The sequence below is a fragment of the Paramisgurnus dabryanus genome, chromosome 4, assembly GCF_030506205.2.
Source record: "Paramisgurnus dabryanus chromosome 4, PD_genome_1.1, whole genome shotgun sequence".
In the NCBI taxonomy this organism is placed as follows: domain Eukaryota; kingdom Metazoa; phylum Chordata; class Actinopteri; order Cypriniformes; family Cobitidae; genus Paramisgurnus; species Paramisgurnus dabryanus.
In genome coordinates this window covers 23,818,364-23,837,583 of record NC_133340.1, presented here as the reverse complement: position 1 = coordinate 23,837,583, position 19,220 = coordinate 23,818,364, and the positions used below count along the sequence as shown (strand labels likewise).

General features: G+C 37.4%; 1 protein-coding gene across 1 annotated transcript; it reads left to right on the top strand.

The window, feature by feature from the left end:
• The first annotated feature begins 4,962 nt into the window (after positions 1-4,962).
• On the top strand, positions 4,963-14,858 carry tacr3l (tachykinin receptor 3-like). Its single transcript, XM_065295239.2, has 5 exons — positions 4,963-5,509; positions 6,606-6,794; positions 8,036-8,186; positions 12,284-12,480; positions 12,665-14,858. The coding sequence occupies exons 1-5, from the start codon at positions 5,154-5,156 to the stop codon at positions 12,936-12,938; spliced, it is 1,167 nt and encodes a 388-aa protein (XP_065151311.2). The 5' UTR covers positions 4,963-5,153; the 3' UTR covers positions 12,939-14,858.
• Positions 14,859-19,220: the final 4,362 nt, after the last annotated feature.

Sequence of the window (19,220 nt, the reverse complement as noted above, 5' to 3'; positions counted from 1 at the left end):
AGTTCTTTTAAAATAACTATTTACATCAACTAAAACAAACTTGTTACAAACAAAAAAATTTACATTTTATCTGAAATGCTGTTTTTCTTGAGAATTATTCTTATGTCTGTTAATATAGTAGAACATTACAGATTTGTGGCCAAAATATTGCCTGCTATTATGTGGTGTGGGCCAGGGTGAGCCAAGCCTCTGATTGGGTGGGCCAAGCCTCTGATTGGGTGGGCCAAGCCTCTGATTGGGGGGGGCAAGCCTCTGATTGGGTGGGCCATGCCCACTCTGGCCCCCCGTGGAGCTGGCCTGCCTGTAAGTAATACACCCCAAAGTCTGTATTGTACTGTATATGAAAATTGTATAGGACTTTTTCTACTTAAATGTAGCTTGGGCAAAATGTTAAATGCTCACCCATGTATATGGACTATAAAAAGTGAAATTGGGTGAAAAATTTAAGGTGAAGTAGTTAACAACTTTTACTTTTACATTTCACTTTTATGTTGCTTTGGACAAAAAGTCTCCTGAGTGAAACACAAATGTTTCAATTTGGCCAGTAAACAACCCAATAAAACAGTACATGAAGACACTAAACCCACTTATAAATGCATTGCAACATCACTCTGTACACTTTTGGGGCCAAATCTGGCACACAAAGAAGTTATTTTTGCAAGAATTGCATAATTATATTCATCACAATAAAAACGCACTGAGTCACATGCCTTAAACAGACATTGCGCAACATTTCCCAACAAAACACTTTCTTTCCCAGGCATATATCAGATGTCATACTCTGGTGCCATCTGCTGGACTTTACATTTCATGTAATCTGAATTCTCATTATATACTGTAAGTTTAAAACAAGTACTTTATGTTACTTAAAGTTAGATTGTTTTTTTATGTTACAATATGTGACCCTGTCTGTGAGATTCAGGTTCAAGTTGCATAATCTACTGTAATTCTGAGAATAAGAGAAATCAATTACTGATTTCAATTTTTGACATGCAATGTCTTCCTCAGTCAATATTAAAGATACCAAGGTTATATGTTCACAGATTGTTCTTTACATTATGTAAGATGAATTTATGTAGAAAACAGTAAATCATAAAAAATGACTTTAGGTGGGTTTTACAGACCCAGGGTCATATGCATGGGCATAAATGGGTTCTGGCTAGAGGGGATACAGCTACGGCCAAATCTCGCTAGATGTTGGGTTTCGGGTTGGGTAACTTAAGGGTATAGCATTTGGATGAAAAACAACACTTCTGGCTAGATAGGATAAAGCTACGACCTATCCAGTGAAATGTTGGGTTAAAAGTTAGGTTTGGGGTAAGAATAGTATGAAAACAACCCTAATCTGGCGAGATTTCACAAGATTTTGGCCGTAGCGGTATCCATTCTTACAACAAACCGTAAATGATAGGATTCTCTGCTCTCAAACGCTGGGGGCGTGTCCGCTGTTGGCACTGAAACCACGCCCACTGACACGCCCACTGGTGGCTCCAGTGCACCATAGGCCCTTTCACAAATGGCACACTCCAGACTTGTGGACTTCTTCAGAGTCCACACTTTGATGACATCATGTAGTGCAGACCCTTGGGGACCCTTGATGCGAGTCCACGAGAACGCACAGGTGTCTGATTTTGGGACAGACCGAGCATCAGGCCGGAAATAGGAACCAAAGTGGTGTGAACTCCTCTATCTGTCTTCTGATAGACATTGGCCCTGTCCCAAATGGCGCACTTCATGTTGACTTTATTTTTATATTTTTTCGTTTGGGTACGTAAGGTCTTTATTTTGAGTGGATATTGAGTTTAATGTTTGTTTTTTTAATATTCCTATTCAAATGGAAGTTTAGTCTATGAAGTCGTGTTGGTTTTGAGGGGTTTTACAGGCTGTTATTTGTTCATCATTTATGGTCTTCTTTTTTCCTCAATGTTCTTCAGTGGCGCAGCCAGGGGCGTTGCACAAGAATTCGGGCCCTATGCATAGGCAGTCCTGATGGGCCCCCATGCTCCACCCCCATAATATATTCTAGACTTTTCAAGGGCCCTCTCTTCCTTTTGGGCCCTGGTAATCAGTACTGGTTTTACCCCCAGTCCGACTCCCCTGAACGCAGCAACCGTTTTGAAGTGATTTGGGCCGAACAGCTTAAAGTGTGCGATTTTGATTTGTGTGTGGGCTGTTTTTGAAAGGCCAGAGTTTACACTGTAAAAAAAAAATCCGTAAAAAAACGGTAAATCTCTGGCAGCAAAGTCGCCAGAGAAATTCAGTTTTTCAAAATTACATACAAAAACCGTAAAAATACAGAGAATCTTTTACAGTCCTAATTCATTAAATTACAGAATATTACTGTTAATAATTGTTTACAGATAAATTATGTGAAAATACATGAAATACAACTACTTTTCAGGTCAATCCCTGTAAATATACGGCTTTTATTAGTTATTTTATTAAATTGCTCTGTATTTATACAGTAATATTATTTTAAAATACAGTTTATCTTTGTAAAATAACTAAAAAACACCTGTATAAAAACGTATTAAGTATGTGAAAATACATGCGTGACGTCATGACTGCTTGAGCTCTGTAGCTCTCCAAATAATCCTGAACTCAGAAATTAGGAAAAAAGGTTTAACAGTATAACTCCACAAATCAGTACTGCACAGTTCACAGTCGTGGACTTTAACAAATAATAATATATTGCAGACTATTTCTGTCAAATCGGAGGTCTTGTATGTTTCAGAACACCAAATGGCATCATCGAATTGACCCTGTACCTGATCATCTCGCCACGAGTACCATTCAATCTTTCAATTGCCTGTAGTCAATGTAATTGAAAGGTGTTATTTTGGGGACGGATCTTCACTTGTTGAAGCCAAATCTGAAACCAATGTTGAAACCAATCTGCTCTAACTTTGTGCACAATGGATGTAATCAGAGAGGCAATCTTTTATCTGAAGAGATGTGAAGGGTCTCCTGCTGGCCACCCTCTTACAACCAGAGAGCCGTGAAGACAGAAATGATGCTATTATGATCAAATCTGAAGCGGCTTATTGTCCATTATTATTAATGTGCGTTCCCTGGAGTTCTACATGTGGAGATATTAAACTGATGTAGGTGTGACATGCTGAATCTCTTTTTTTCTTTTTACCAAAGAAGTTCAAAAATGGTCCCAAGCTGTCACTGGGCCCTTTAAGTAAATGTACCATAGGTACAGATATGTATACATTTAGTACCAATATTTACCTCTGAGGTGCAAAGGCGTACTTTTTGACAATTTTTTGACAAGTTAACATTTACACTTATATCCAAAGAAACTTTTAGTACATTCAAGCTATCCATTTTCTCATTATGTATTGTCATAATCCCTTGGAAACGAACCCATGACATTTGTGTTGTACACACGATGCTGAGCTAAACAAAGACCTTATTTCTTAAAGATCATAAAAATGATGATTGAGCTGAGGTTGATGTGTCGGGCAGGTCGAGGTCACACAAACGCGAGCAGTATTTCAATCATGTCAATGTTCAGACTATCAGGGAAATTAGCCTGCAAATGGCTTCATCATAGTTGTCTCCGCATTAAGCTGGAATAAAGAAAAATTGTTTATAACATCAGAAAATAAATCACACATGGGCTGTGTCATATTTTCATTTATCTCCTGTACTGGCTTATAATGATAAGAGCTACAATTTCCATCCAATAAACAGGTGACCTTGCCCTAAAAAACACACTCCTAAAGGTTCTTGAAAGGATTCTTCACGGCGAGGGATGGTTTTGCTATCCTAACCATGCCCAAATATTCACCATTGTTTTCCCCTCACTGTCCTGACCCGAGTTGCTGCATCATTCAGCTTCACATATTCACCTGCAAGAAAGGTCATTTCAACACACACACATGCATTGTGCCATTACTTATTATTTCCCCATGTGACCGAGAGGAAGCAACCGTTGATCTGATTCATTAAGTGCGCTTCAATCAGAGTTTAATCCCCTTTAATTTGAAGAGCATCTCTGCAGGCGTTGACAGACAGAGCATATAAACTGGACTTCTCTCGCAGGCGTTAGCGGAGGTTGCCAGGTCTGCATAAAAGGGCAGATTCCCCCCGCAGAGCTCAAACACCTGCAGACGCATCAAAGGATTAATGAAACACTCAAGAGATGAAACGCACAAAGCACCTGAACCCCGAGTGCGTGCTGGGATGTGCAACATGGCCTTTCTGTGGTTAGAACACACATAGATAAACACAGCCATCAGAAACAAACATACGGGGAGTGCTGAGGAAATCCTGCACGATTAAGGTAACGTTAATCAAGCAAAACCATTTATCTTGACCAAGACGAAGTCCATCAAATAAGATTGCTCACGCAAATGGGAAAATCATGATTTTTCAAGACTATATGCTGTTGTTTTATTTAAAAATGCATAAAATTAGTGGCTAAAAAAGTTTCATAGAAAGCCTTCTGATGTTTTTACACAATGTATGTTTTATACATCAGGACTTCAAGATTGTGAGGCTCAGATCGTCCAGACATTAACCAAGCTGGTTAGATCTGATAGACAACACTGGACCAAAAACAAACCAGCCTAACTGACATTTTCTAAAAACTTAACAGCTTGACCAAGGTAGGAAAGTAATGATTTTACTTACACTCTTAAAAATAAAGTGCTTCAAGATGCCAAAAAACAAATTTTTTTGGCTGAATGGTCCAAGAACCTTTAACATCCAAAGTGCCTTTCTGTTTCAAAAGTGGTAATTGTAGTAAAAAAGTTTCATCAGATTGTTAAAAGGTATAAAATAGATGTTTCTTGAACCTTTGACTAAACATTTCCTTTGGGGAACCAAAAATGGTGGAATCGGCAAAACTAAATGGCGTCTTTACCTCATCTCTCTCTCTCTCTCTCTCTCTCTCTCTCTCTCTCTCTCTCTCTCTCTCTCTCTCTCTCTCTCTCTCTCTCTCTCCATACACAAGAGCAGCAGCAGCATAATCTCGTGGCGTCTGTCATTTCACAATGAGCGCATCACTGCAACTTTGGATGGAGCGCGCGGTAGCAACAGATGGATGCGCAAAAGGACAACCTTTAACAACACGCGTGACTTTATAAAGTCATACATATTTCCATAGCATATCATAACTGTTCCAAAGAAAATAGTTCAGTATGAGCGTAACAAACGTGACGCGTAATTTAACGAATCAGTTCGTCCAGCCGCCGTGGCGCGTCGCGGTCTGGTCGGTAGCCTACAGTTCGGTGCTGGCGGTCGCCGTGTTCGGAAACCTCATTGTCATTTGGATCATTTTGGCCCATAAACGGATGCGCACGGTGACGAACTATTTCTTGCTCAACCTGGCTTTCTCCGACGCGTCGATGGCCGCGTTCAACACGCTGATCAACTTCATTTACGCGGCGCACGGAGACTGGTACTTTGGAGAGGTTTACTGCAGGTTCCATAACTTCTTCCCTGTTACAGCCGTGTTTGCCAGCATTTACTCCATGACCGCTATTGCAGTCGACAGGTAAGATTGGACCATGTTTTATTTTTATTTAAGAATTGGACACCTACAAATTTACGCCCTAAGTGTAGTATCCATGTTTTTTTTTTTTTTGTATTGATTATTATTAGCAAAACCATGTTTTTTTTACTGTTAAACCATGGTTAATTTTCGTTATTGGGTGATGCGTAATTTGGAGGTTCCAAAAAACTTTATTTCCTGTTTAGAAATCAAATCTTTAAAATTCATAAACGTGGTAATAAATGTCTTGTCGGATTGTAATTTGTAGTTCAGTCTTTGTAGAGTTATTTCTTATTTCCAAATGGGGGGCTAGTTTATTTTTTATTTATTTATTAGTACCGAAATTTCTTCTAGTTCTGATATAAAGCACATAAAATAAAATTAGAGAGTATAATAAAATCATCTTCTTTTCCCCTTCTGCACTCTCTACTCATCTAAAATCTCCTCAAGGTCCCCCATGAATGCAATGCTTCCTATTGACCTTAAGTTTAAAAGAGAAAGATGAGCCCTAATTTCCTGCATTGATCCAAAGGGAAATGAAGTGACACACGACTCAGCTGCTGCACTTTAAAAGATCAAAACATTCTGGTGGTACACCTGCGTTCCCAAGTGTGCCAACTGTTGGTTTTAATTCAAACACATCCACACTGAGTACTGTAGCGATGCCCTGCATAGATGTATCAATATTGCAATTAGAATTCATTAGATTCAGTTTGTAAAACCCAGCAAAGCATCTAATGAGATCTGATCTCACTGGGCTGCATGTTTAGAGATTACTGCATGACGTGATGTGTGGGTACCATTGAACAATTTTATCTATAGCCTCTTTCACACAGTAATTTCGGTATATCACCATAATTTTGTTGTGTAGGAATGATGGAACATCATACATCTAACAAGTTATTTCGGCAAAAACGACAAATTCAAGTTTATTTTGGCTAGAAGTGGGTTCCTCTATATTGGGTCTAAGTTCATCTACACAGTGAAATGAAGGCTGTGCTTGCTGGGAAATCTCAAGCTGACTTAATTGGACCCTGCTGATTTCATGTCTATCTTTTATTTGACTTTTACATGAAGTGTCATGGTTTTTTCGGTGCAGGTACATGGCTATAATTCACCCGCTGAAGCCTCGGCTGTCAGCTACAGCGACTAAAGTGGTCATTCTCTGTATCTGGGCACTCGCTGTGATTTTGGCTTTTCCGCTCTGTTTCTACTCAACCACGAAAACTATGCCTCGCAGGACCGTCTGCTACGTCGCCTGGCCGAGATCTGCTGAAGATTCGTTCATGTGAGAGAATGGGAAAATATTCTTTATCAATTTTCTCCCTCAGATGGGATATGTTTGGGCAAGTTTAAAGGGCACATGTTATGTCCATTTTTACAAGATGTTATATAAGTCTCAGGTGTGCCAGCTCAAAATACCCCACAGATCATTTGTTATAGCATGTCTAAAATGACCCTATTTGGATGGGCGCATGTTTTCATGGCTGTACCTGTTAAAAATAGATACAATTCCCATGAATACAGTTTGAGACAATAGTATCTTTAGCCAAATTAGTGCTACAATGTGCAAAAAAAATTTTTTTTAAAGCTTTTGGGTAAAATTAACCAGGCACTCAGTGGATATGGGCGGGGCTTTGTTTGTGTGATGTCACATTAACAAGAGAATCAAAATGGCATGTCTAATGAGACTGCTTCGGTTCAATAGGCATTAAAAAAGAGAGAGGGGGTGGATTTTATTTATTGTAGGGTTGTTCACACACTGCCAATACATATTTATGTCCAAAACCTTGTGAAAGTTCATTTTGCATAATATGTGCCCTTTAACAGTGACTTTAACAAAACTATTCTTGTTCTAATTTTTTAAGAATATAAAAAGTCTCAAAGGTTTTGCTAAAATGTACACGCAATGTATAATGCAATTATTCAGATGCTTATTCAATTGTACAGTTCTCGTGCATCTGTTCTTATGATACACATATGATGCATAGTTTTTATGATTCAATGTTGCAGTCGATTTAGAGGCTTCCAGATTAAGCGCTTATGAGTCAATATGTTATCTGTGTGGGCAGCATTAGGTTTAGGACACTCACAACCTGGCATGCTTACAGTAGATGTTTGAACTTCTGCTTGACTGTACTGTGTTTGCTTCCACTCCTGTAATATTGCTCATGCTGTTCTGTGACATCTTGACACTAAGTGCCATTTACCAGCGAGGAGAAAAACACATTACGGCCAGCTAGCACGTGGCAGATTCGTCATGATGAAGTATGAACTCTAAAAACCCCAACCCAAAAACTGGGTTTAAATTAATAGAAAATGTCCATATTTGACCCAAGCATGGGTTCAAACAATTCAACATTGGTTATTAATTTGAAACCAACGGTTGGATTTGTCAATATTTGACCCAACCATGGGTTGAAACAACCCAGCATTTTTAAAGTGTAACATAAGTGCAAATGTGCTTGCTCGCCATCCAAGAGTTTTTGGCTGAATCAGCTCACCTGGCTTCTTATATCACCTGTGCAGGTATCATATCATTGTAACAGTGTTGGTGTATTTGCTCCCCCTGGTGGTCATGGCCATTACCTACACCATAATAGGAGTGACACTTTGGGGAGGAGAGATCCCTGGAGATTCATCCGATAACTACGCTGGACAACTGCGTGCCAAAAGAAAGGTGAGGAGCTACACCAACATAAAGTCCTAAATTTGTCTTGCACTGTAAAAAAAAGATTTGTTGGGTAAAAAGTTCAACCTTAACATTTTGAGTTTAACAACTTAAAAATATTAGTTGACTCAAAATTGTTGTGTAAACTAATATTTTTAAGTTGAATTAACAATAAATGTTAAGGCAATCAAGTAACTAAGTAGAGTTGACCAACTTTTTTGTGTGAGGGTCTAAAGCCTTGTTTATACACGACACATACGCATGAGCACGTTTGTGCAAAATGACGTCAACGCGGATTGAGCAATCGTGCGCGTTGGGTGCGTGAGACCTCATTTCATACAGATGTGTACACTGCAATTTTTTGTAACCGCACGCGTGGCTCTGCATCCTTAAATTATTATTATTATCCGAGCAGGCAAGCCTGTGATGTATCTCTTCAAACAATCCATGCAAAACAATGCATATACTATTTATCTGACACTCTAAAAGTAAAGTATGGAAACTTTGCCATGTAAAACACAAATTCGCCCCCTGCCGTTTCAAATAAGAGTACAACAACGAGCGCGACAAGTTTAAACGCTTCTTCCGTTTGTTGAAACGCGCGCGCGATCAGCTGAGCCTCGCGGTGCGGAGCAAAGTGCAAGTATAAAGAAAGCTTAAGTGGTGATTTCGATGCGGTGTGACAACAGATCTGCAACTTTCATCCTAGGGTCCAATTTGTTAACATCTAGTGATTTTACTAATGCACTTGGTAACTTGTTACAGCAAAGTTACTGTAAAAATTTTATTACTTTTTTAGTAATGAAAGAGTTTATTTCAAGTAACAAAATATCTTCAATTCTCTCAGATGTAAGTGACTATAGGCAAGCTTGAGTGAATGTGACCATAGATTTATAAATAATTCAAACTAATCTATGTATTGTCTGATACTTGCTATAGCTATTTCTGCAGATTAAGGTCATTGCTGGTTTATCTAGCAGGCCAGCTTTTAGCTCCAGCATTGGGACTGTGATACAAACCTTTCAGAAATAAATCTATGACAATCTAATGCTTATTATGCAAAAAAACTTTTTATTATTGGCTCTCGTCTTTCTTTGTAATCCACATATTCATGCAGAGATTATTGAGTCGTTTCAGGTTTAGCCCAGGGATTACGCCTGATTAAAGCACTTGTTAACTCACCTTTGTACAACCTCAAATTGAGGGTCTTCGATCCCCATTAACTCTTTTGTGGAGTGTACTGTTGACTTAAAAACACAACTTTACTTTTTGAATGTATAAAAGAAATATTACATAGCGAATGTTTCTGATCTAAAAGTACATTTTTAAAGGGATAGTTCACCCAAAAATCTAAATTCAGTCAACACTTACAGTACTCACCGTAATGTTGTCCTAAACACACAAGAATACTGTTGATGGTACCCGTTGACATCCATAGTATTTGTTTGGGTCTACCTAAGCTAAAGAAAGGTTGAGATTGCATGATGGGATCCTATCTACCTTGTAACTTTTCTTATTAAAGAAGGTTATAAAATTGGTGTCAGGCTAAATTCAAATCCTGCCTGATATCTAGTTGGTCTTTCACCCATTCTGAGCCGAAAATAAGCTGCACCCCACTGACAGACCACATTTATCTGGCCTCCTGAAAGCCTTCAATCCAATCAGATATAATTTAAACTTTTCTCCCACCCTTAATAAACTCCAGTCAAACTTGTGTCAAACTGGCATGAACATTTCCAGCACCCTCAGCTCTACACACCTACCGAGAGCGCTGCGTCTCATCTAACCTTTCTGCTTCGTGTAGCTGTCAATCAGCAATTATTCGCAAGACTCTGCTAAGCCCCATTTCTCATTAAACTAAAGCAGGGTCTTTTCAGGGAACAAGACTGTTGTAACTTTATCTCAAAGGCGATGTGCAAATGAACATGTTCATTGATCAGTGATGGATGACGTTCTTTTGTCTATTTTAACAGTTTCCGTGTTAAATTATGCAAAAATTAATGAGAAAAGTTACAAGTTATGTTTTGAAGGTTGTCGTGCGCTGAAGTGATGGAAACGCTTTGTTTCAGGATGAACGGAGGATGAATTTTTAAAAACGCTGCAGATTATGCTGCGTACACACCAGAAGCGAATTTTATTATTTGCGTAGTTTACATATAAAGTCAATTTAAGTATGCGATGCAAACAGATGCAAACTTGCAAGGGGCGATGTGAAAAATGCGAATTGGGCAGCGGGAACACACGCTATATTCAAACGCGTCATCTGCGCATATTGAAATTATGTACGCAACACACCAAACACAAAGCGTGCATTCGCATAAAGTTTCTTGTTCAATATTATGTTCTGTACACACCAAACACTAAACATTGCATACCGCACTCTAGATTACTCGTAGGATTAAACTTAGTGTCATGCAAATTTTTCGCTTGAGTTGAATATTTTGTGTCAATTCGTGTCTTTGCATTTACTTTGCATGTAATCTACTCGCGAAAATCATTGAATTCGCGCTTGGTGTGTACGCCTTATAACTTGCGTGAAGCCATGTTTAAGGCCAACAGCACATGTTTTTGCGGCCATTGCCCTGCACAATTTGCATTTTTCGGATCGTCCCGCACAACTTTTAATCTTCTCGCATCTTTGCAGTGACAAGCCACGCTTGAAGAGAATACCATGTGTTTTCATGGGAATAGCGCCGCCCAATACGCGGTTTTTCACGTTGTCCTCCGCGAGTTTGCATCTTTTTGCGTCTTTGTATTGACTTTGCATGTAATGTACTCACACAAATCGTTGAATTTGGGTTTGGTGTTAACGCCCCATTAATTGCTGGATTAAACGTTGGGTCAGGTGAATTTTTCACCCGAGTTAAATATTTTCAACTTGTGTGAAGCCATATTTGAGGCGAACAGCACGTGTTTTCGCAGGAATCGTTTTGCAAAATGTGCGTTTTTTGCATCGCCCCGCGCGAGTTTGCATCTTTTCGTCTTTGTATTGACTTTGCATGTAATCTACTCGCACAAATCGTTGAATCATTTAATTTGCGCTTGGTGTGTACACCCCATTACTTGCTGGATTTAACATTGGGTCAGGTGAATTTTTCACTTGAGTTAAATATTTTCAACTTGCATGAAGCTGCGTTTGAGGCGAATCGTTCTGCACATTTTGTGTTTTTTGCATCATCCCTTGTGAGTTTGCATTTTTTCGCATCTTTGCATTGACTTTTATGTAATCGTTGAATTTGCGTTTGGTGTTTAGGCCCCATTAATTGCTGGATTTAACGTTGGTTCAGGTGAATTTTTCACTTGATTTGAATATTCTCAACTTGCGCTAAGCCACGTTTGAGGTGAATAGCACGTGTTTTCGTGGCAATCACCTTGCATAATTCGCACTTTTCGTATTGTCCTGCGTGAGTTAGCATCTATTTGTATCTCTGCATTGACTTTGTATGTAATCTACTCACACAAATCGTTGAATTTGCATTTGGTGTTTAAACCCCATTACTTGCTGGATTTAACGTTTGGTCAGGTGAATTTTTCGCTTGTCTATAATTTTGACTTGCGTGAAAGACCCATTTGAGGTGAATAGCACATGTTCGCGGAAAATCGCACTGCCCAATTCGATTCATTTGCATCTCCTCGCACGAATTTGCGTCCATTTTTGTCTTTGCATTGACGCAACATTATTCAACTCAAGCGTAAAATTGGCAGACACTTTTATCCAACACAAATGAATACACATACACACTGCTGCGCAATTCTCCAAATAACTTCTGCTTTGCATAACAGAAGAGAAAATCACCTGGAAACACAATGTGGTCCATTTCAACACTATGATGATGACCATGTGGGTTGCCAAATCACTATCATCCATGTTTTCTTCATGTTTTTCATTATGGTTTGACTGATCTGTGGTTTTGTTCACTGTACAATAGCAGCAGGTGGCTTGAAGTCGGCAGATGGAGATTGTGAAGAAACTGCCAGGGATCTTCCATCAGCTCCCTCTGTGCAACTCTTCCAATGTTGTCTTGTCTTGTATATAGGAATAAGAAGCCAAAACATGCTGTCATATGCTTCAGTTTGTGACTATAGCTTATTCTCGTTCTCCTCAGGTGGTGAAGATGATGATCGTGGTGGTGGTGACTTTCGCCCTCTGTTGGTTGCCGTATCACGTCTATTTCATCGTGACCGGACTAAACAAGCAGTTGAACAAGTGGAAGTCGATCCAGCAGGTCTATCTTTCTATTCTTTGGTTGGCTATGAGCTCCACGATGTACAACCCGATCATTTACTGCTGCTTAAACAACAGGTAATTTAATCTTGTATATACAGATACATTCATGTTATATTCATTGTTCTTTTAATATTTCATATTTTTCTGTATTTCAAAATGCCACATAAATGAGGAGCATGTGCACTGCTATTACTATAAATTGATGGACAATGCAATGTTCAATATGGCCGCTCAGGATGTCCTGCTTACCCATCTCCAGGTTTAGGGCGGGCTTCAAACGGGCCTTCAGGTGGTGTCCTTTCATCCAGGTATCGAGCTATGATGAACTGGAGCTCCGCCCCACACGTCTCCACCCGAGAAACCAGAGCAGCATGTGCACATTGTCACGGATCGACACCAGCGTTCACGGCGATGACCCGTGCCACAGCAATCGAAAAAGTGCAAAGTCCCAGAGTCACATTGAGGTCAAAGATGAAAACGCTAAATACGGTCTTCACAAAGAGCCGACGTTTGCAGCCGTGCAGCTCAACTGAGTCGTGGCGTAGTGGTTACAGAGTCAGGCTTGCAAAGTGAAGGTTGCTGGTTCGACTCGACGAAGACGAATGTGGGTAGTATGGGTTACCATCCATTGGCCATTACATCACTTTTATACTTCACTCGGGGCTGTGTCTGAAATCACCTTCTACAGCCTTATCCAATATTCCTTGTAAATAATATGAGAGTATAGGGATCAATTTCAAACACAGTTCTGGGGTTGGTGTTTAATTTGAAGCTGCCAAAATTCCAATACAGACTTTCTGAAGTTTGGATTTCTGAATGTATTAAAGTTTTACAGAAGACTACATGCAGACTGTACTGCCTCCAAGTGGACAACATTGAAACTTTGATTGAGACTATAACTATGACGAGAACACAAATGTAGCTTTGTGCACTGTTATTAAAGGTATAGCGGAAGATTTTCCCGAATTATTTAAAAGAACCGCCCCTCGATATTTTTTAAAAAATGCTCCCGAGAGGGAACGCCTGTTAAACGCGTGCACGAGACAGAGAGAGAGCATGCAGGAGCTCAGTTCTTCTCTTCGCTCTGATTACAAGTTGTGTCGGCATTTTTACCGTGTCTGTGCGGTTCGTGACTTGTGCCAGGGCTAGCATCGCAAATCATAGCTTACATCAACTTTTACCAGCAGTGATTTTAAATGGATTTCTCCAAATAGCATGACAAAATGTACCTTTCCAGTAGAAACTTCGCGTGGGAAGCCCAACCTGTCCTTTTAGCTCACGCCAGCGTGTGAAATAGTCTCCCATAAACATCTGGTCTTGTTTCTTTATTTATAGTCCTTTCTCTTCTTGTCATACAATTCGTAGACACTTTTTCTCTTGCAACCCTCAGACATTTTGAAAAAAACATAGTGAGAACGCGACCTTCAATGAATGGTTGAAACCGTAGCACAACACACATACACGTGAAAGTGCGCATGTGCAGAAAGCGAACGTAGAGGCGAGCACGTGCAACGGTTATACGTCAACATATAATCAGAATGATTGACATCTGGGATGACCAATAACAGTGGTGATCCACCCGGAAAACGAAAATCTTCCGCTATACCTTTAATGCTTATCATTTAGGCTTTAAATGAGACTTCAGCATTAAATATTGGTGTATGTTTCAACAAGTAGCCTACTAGAGTTGTCACATGACCTCACTATGTTTTTCATACACTTTCACTACTTTTGACTGAATGTAATATATGACCCTTTAAACATGTGAGCCATCTTTTATTGTTCACAGTTTGTATTATTATTGTTCACAATTGTAATATTGGGCTGTTGAATGAATCAATGTCTTAATATTGTCAGTAAAAAAGGAAAAACGAATAAATGGAAGTAAAGTGGTCAGCATAGAGTGATATAAGTATTTCAATAAGGTATGTTTTGATGTCTTGTTGATATTTGATGTATCAATACAATTCAATATGTATGACAAAATAAGGTAGTCATTTGTAATGATGAAGATTGGTGATCATGTACTTTTGATTCTTGTTTCCATCCAAGACAGCAGACGACTCCGGGCCGGATCTGCTCCGGAGCGGCTGACTTCCACTTACGTAAATTAACCATGTTTTTTTTGGTAAAGTGTATTTTTCTGTATTTTCTTCTGCTTTTATTAATGTAAAGCTGCTTTGAAACAATTGAACAATTGTGAAAAGTGCTATATAAATAAAATTGAATTGACTAGCAGCCTTACCATGTTTTTTTTTTTGGTGTATGGATTACTAAAACCATGGTTTTACTACACTTACCATGTTTTTTTGGTTTTGTTTTAACTGTAGTAAAACCATGGTTAAAAATTAAGGGTCTGCACGGATCCGGGCCAGAGTCGTCTGCTGTCTGGGATAGTAAATAATGTTAAAAAATAGCACTTAATGGTTTGAAAACAAACCTTTTATATTAAAATAGATTTGCAACCAGGGATTATCCCATACAGCAAAAAATCAATTTTTAAAAATGATTCTAAATATAAAAAATGGCCAAAAAATGTATTTGCTGAAAATATATTTTGGAAATATGTTTTCACAATATTTTTCACAGATATATTTTTTAATATTTTAAAATACATTCTAAAAATAAATACATTTTAAATCATTTAAAAAATAAATTTAGCCCTCCATATATTTCAATCCAAGGAAATATATTCATGTTGCACTGAAAGAAAAACTTTATGTTACAAACGGGTTTGAAAAGGTTCAAATTAAATATATTTTAAACTTCAAAAATATGCCTTGTAAACTTAACTTGTATTTAGCATACATTTAAAAAAACATTTTTTGGCAAAGAATACATTTTGTCACATGGGTTGTAAAACGTGAAATATGTTTGCTTGTCCTTGAAATACGTTTTAAAATATATTTTGATATATTCATGTTAAAACTAAACATATTTCCAAATTTAAAAAAATATTAAATTGAGCATTACTTTCTACAAAATGTATTTAAAATATATTTTTGGTCAGAGGAATGTTTTTTTTGCCGTATTGGATTTGTCCAGTCCAATCGATGAGATGGGCTTATCTGTAAAATCTAATTCTGAAAATATATTGCAAAAGTGTTACCTAATTGTTTTATGTTGACTATAAACAAATTTTTATTAAAGTGAACAACATAAACAACATTATCTGTTATTATAAAATCATTTTCTTTGAGTAACACAATGTTTGAGATATCTACAGGTGGAAGTGGAAGAAGCAAATAAGTACAAATTTTATTAGATTTGAAGATCATCAGATATTTAACATATATTTAAAATATTGATATCTAAACCACAAATGCAGATACTGTGACATATACTCTTCTTAAATGTGCAGTTTGTGCCTTTCATAGGTTACAATATATGTGTAGGTCCTGGCAACCAGTAGATGGAGCCATATCATTAAATGTCTGCTAGGCTTGGTGAAACAAATGGAAAATGAATAAATAAATATATAGGATATTCAACTGGGAATGGAAATCATGACATCAATCATATACTGTAAACCAAAATATCAAAGTAAACCGAATGTTGGAAATTCAAAGTGTTTTGTCGTTTTTCATTTATTCAACAGAGTAATGTAGGGTGAATTCAGGTAAATATTTGAGTTTGAGATGTTTGTTTTCTGTAGTTTGCTAATAGACAACATAATTGAGTTATGTAAGTTAAACAGTCTGTATTTTTCACATATTCAGATTTTTTTATCACGACACAAAAGGCTTTTTCACATGACTTCCTGTTTTGTCCTGATACATCCTAATCTGCTTTATACTCTCTGCTGAATAAATCACAACCCAACCATTGACGTCTGACCCAGCAAATAAGGGGAAAAAACTCTTACTAGTATTGGTCATAGAAACACACACACACACACATACAGTATTTATAACTATAAAGCATACCAGTTTATAAAGTATCACCAAGAGAGAGTAACGTAATTAGGCTTATAAGGAAAACATTTGTAATGAAGCAAGAAACATGAGCACCATTGACTTCCAGAGAAATAAAATTACTGTGGAAGTCAGTGGTGCATAAAAACAGTTTGACATTGTTTAAAATAATAATGTTAATGTATGTAGAAATGAATGTGAACAAGCTGATAGTTGTAATGGCTGTCTAACAAGTTCCAGAGTCATCGAAGCCACAAAGAAACTGAAACTATAAACCAATGGATAATAACTGGCTCCTGTGAGAAAAACTTACAGTATATCACATCTGAGCTGGTGTTTATCCAAAACCATGTGACAATTCTATAGTCAGATGAGATCACACCCAAACTGAACCTCAATGCTGTCATTGTCACATGAGATCTACAGTAATACAGCACGTGACTTTAGAAACAAATGCATTGTGCTGACTGCATCTTATTCACGGAAGGGAAAAGGGACAAAAGGAAAACACTGGATGAAGAAAAGTACAAGTAGTACAAAAAAAAAATCCCTGAGGAAGTGTGTTTAGTTTTAATCCGTCTTGCAACAGGATAATGACCCATGAGAAATGGAAATAGTAGAGTCAAGAAGACTAATATCCTGGAGAGAACGCCCAGACTGCAATATTACTGAACATCTGTGAAATTACATAACAATTGCAAGTCAGCCTTAAGCAATGCTGGCCAGAGGAATGGACACAAATTCTAATGTCAAGATGTCCTATAAAGACTTGCGCAAAAAATATGCAACGGCTGGCAAAGGTGGTTATGAGAATAGTTAAAGATAGATATAAAAACTATTATATGACCTACATAATATAGAAATTAGTGCTGTCAGTCGATTAATCGTGATTAATCGCACACAACTTAAAAAAAACATAAGTCTGTGCTTGCATATGTGTGTGTAGGCCTACTGTGTGTGTAATTAGTATGTTTATATAAATTAATAAGATTAATCGCGATTAATTGCATGCAAATTAAAAGTTTGTTTTTGCAAAAAAAAAAATTGCTATTTATTTTAATTATTTTGGATATATATAAAAACAAATACACACACGTGTATGTATTTAGGGAACATTTACATGTATATATATATATATATATATATATATATATATATTTTATATTTTATTTAAATCAATTTAAAACTGTGTGTGTACATACCCAACAATTACACACAAAACACATACATATATTATGCAAAAAACAAACTTTTATTATGTATGTGATTAATTGCAATTAATATTTTGGCAGCCCTAATAAATACACACATAAATGTATACATTTAAGAAAATTTTTATTTATATATATATTTTTTTTTACATTTACATAATAGCCTTTAACATATATAAAAATATAAATAAATAAATTATATATATATATATATATGCCTAATAATTACACAACGGACACACACACACACACACACACACACACACACACACACACACACACACACACACACACTCACGCACACACTGTAAAAAAACTTTGCTGCCTTAAATTTTTTTGTTTAATCAACTCAGATGAGTTGCTATAACTTATAAAATAAAGTATTTTATTAAGAACTCGTCTCTAATCAAGATAAATAAAAGACATTTAAAATGACTTGCAAAATAGAGTTGATTAAATGTAATGCAGCAAAAAATATTTTACAGTGATATAAAAACACAAACGTTTTATTTTGTGTGCGATTAATTGCGATTAATTGTTTGACAGCCCTAAAAATAAAACCTTTTTTGTGTATTTAAAAGAAATATAAAAATACTTTTTCTAATAAAAAATATTGTCCAAATATATTTTTAATCACTGCATTGTTTATAAGCATAGACAGACAACGTATATATTTAGTCACTTTCCAGGAATTCACTAAATGTAAACATACAGGGCGCTTCCAACTTTCTACATCCTGACTGATTGTATCAACACATGTTTGCCACCGAAGATGAACCCTGGGCTGGGACATCACAGAGCATGTACACATGAGAATCAAAGGTTCAGCAGGATTTATAATGCTCAGTGATGTTTGATTAATACAAGACACTTAAGTTGAACTGTAGATTCCACTGAAATACACATCACAAAGCATTTTGGAAACCAAATGGTTTAAACTATTAAGCAGAATTCCTCGCATTCGACAACCTCGCATTTACCAACATGATGCTAACATGAATGTTTGCTAGCCTAGTTCACTTCCCATCTTCCATTGGTTGGCCAAACAGGGATCCCTGCATCAACACCACTGGTTTAGTCAATGCTGCTGTGTCAGGACCCTCAAACAAACAGAGCAATATTTTCAAACATCACCGTTGACTCGTCATATTAAACTGTGATCATTTTTAAAGCAATGCAGACCAACAATAGCCTAACTGTATCTCTCTCCGAACAATAAGTCCACAAAGGACAGCCGCTGGCCTGTGTATGTGGTATGTGTGATGTCAGCACAATTGTAGCCCTGCACGTAGAGGGGCTCTGAAACCTCCTGCTAAAAAACAGCAGTGATGATTTGTACAAAAGGCAGATCAGGACCATCACATGTGTGTAAAGACAGGCTGTTCCCAACAGCTGCTTTTTCAATGAATGTCCTTTCTGCCTGACACCAGCTGCTAGGTCTTATAAGTGAAAGCGCATATGTCATTTATTTGGAGTCACTGATAAGAAAACAGATTTCTTATCTTTGAAGTATGGCTAGAAAATTTATGGTTTTGCAAGTAAATACAGTTTGATAGTGAATGAAACTTTTTGTTATCTGTCTCTCTATTATCTTTCCCTGATACCTTCATGTCATGCTTGGTTTGGGGGATTGTATTTTCAACGGTTTAGCAGTTGAGCAGATAAACCACCTTATCTATTCACGAATATT

Coding starts and splice junctions, on each gene's coding strand:
- tacr3l (XM_065295239.2), top strand. CDS start 5,154: ATGAGCGTAACAAACGTGACGCGTAATTTAACGAATCAGTTCGTCCAG. Junction 6,795..8,035: donor TCTGCTGAAGATTCGTTCAT/GTGAGAGAATGG, acceptor TCACCTGTGCAG/GTATCATATCATTGTAACAG. Junction 8,187..12,283: donor AACTGCGTGCCAAAAGAAAG/GTGAGGAGCTAC, acceptor CGTTCTCCTCAG/GTGGTGAAGATGATGATCGT.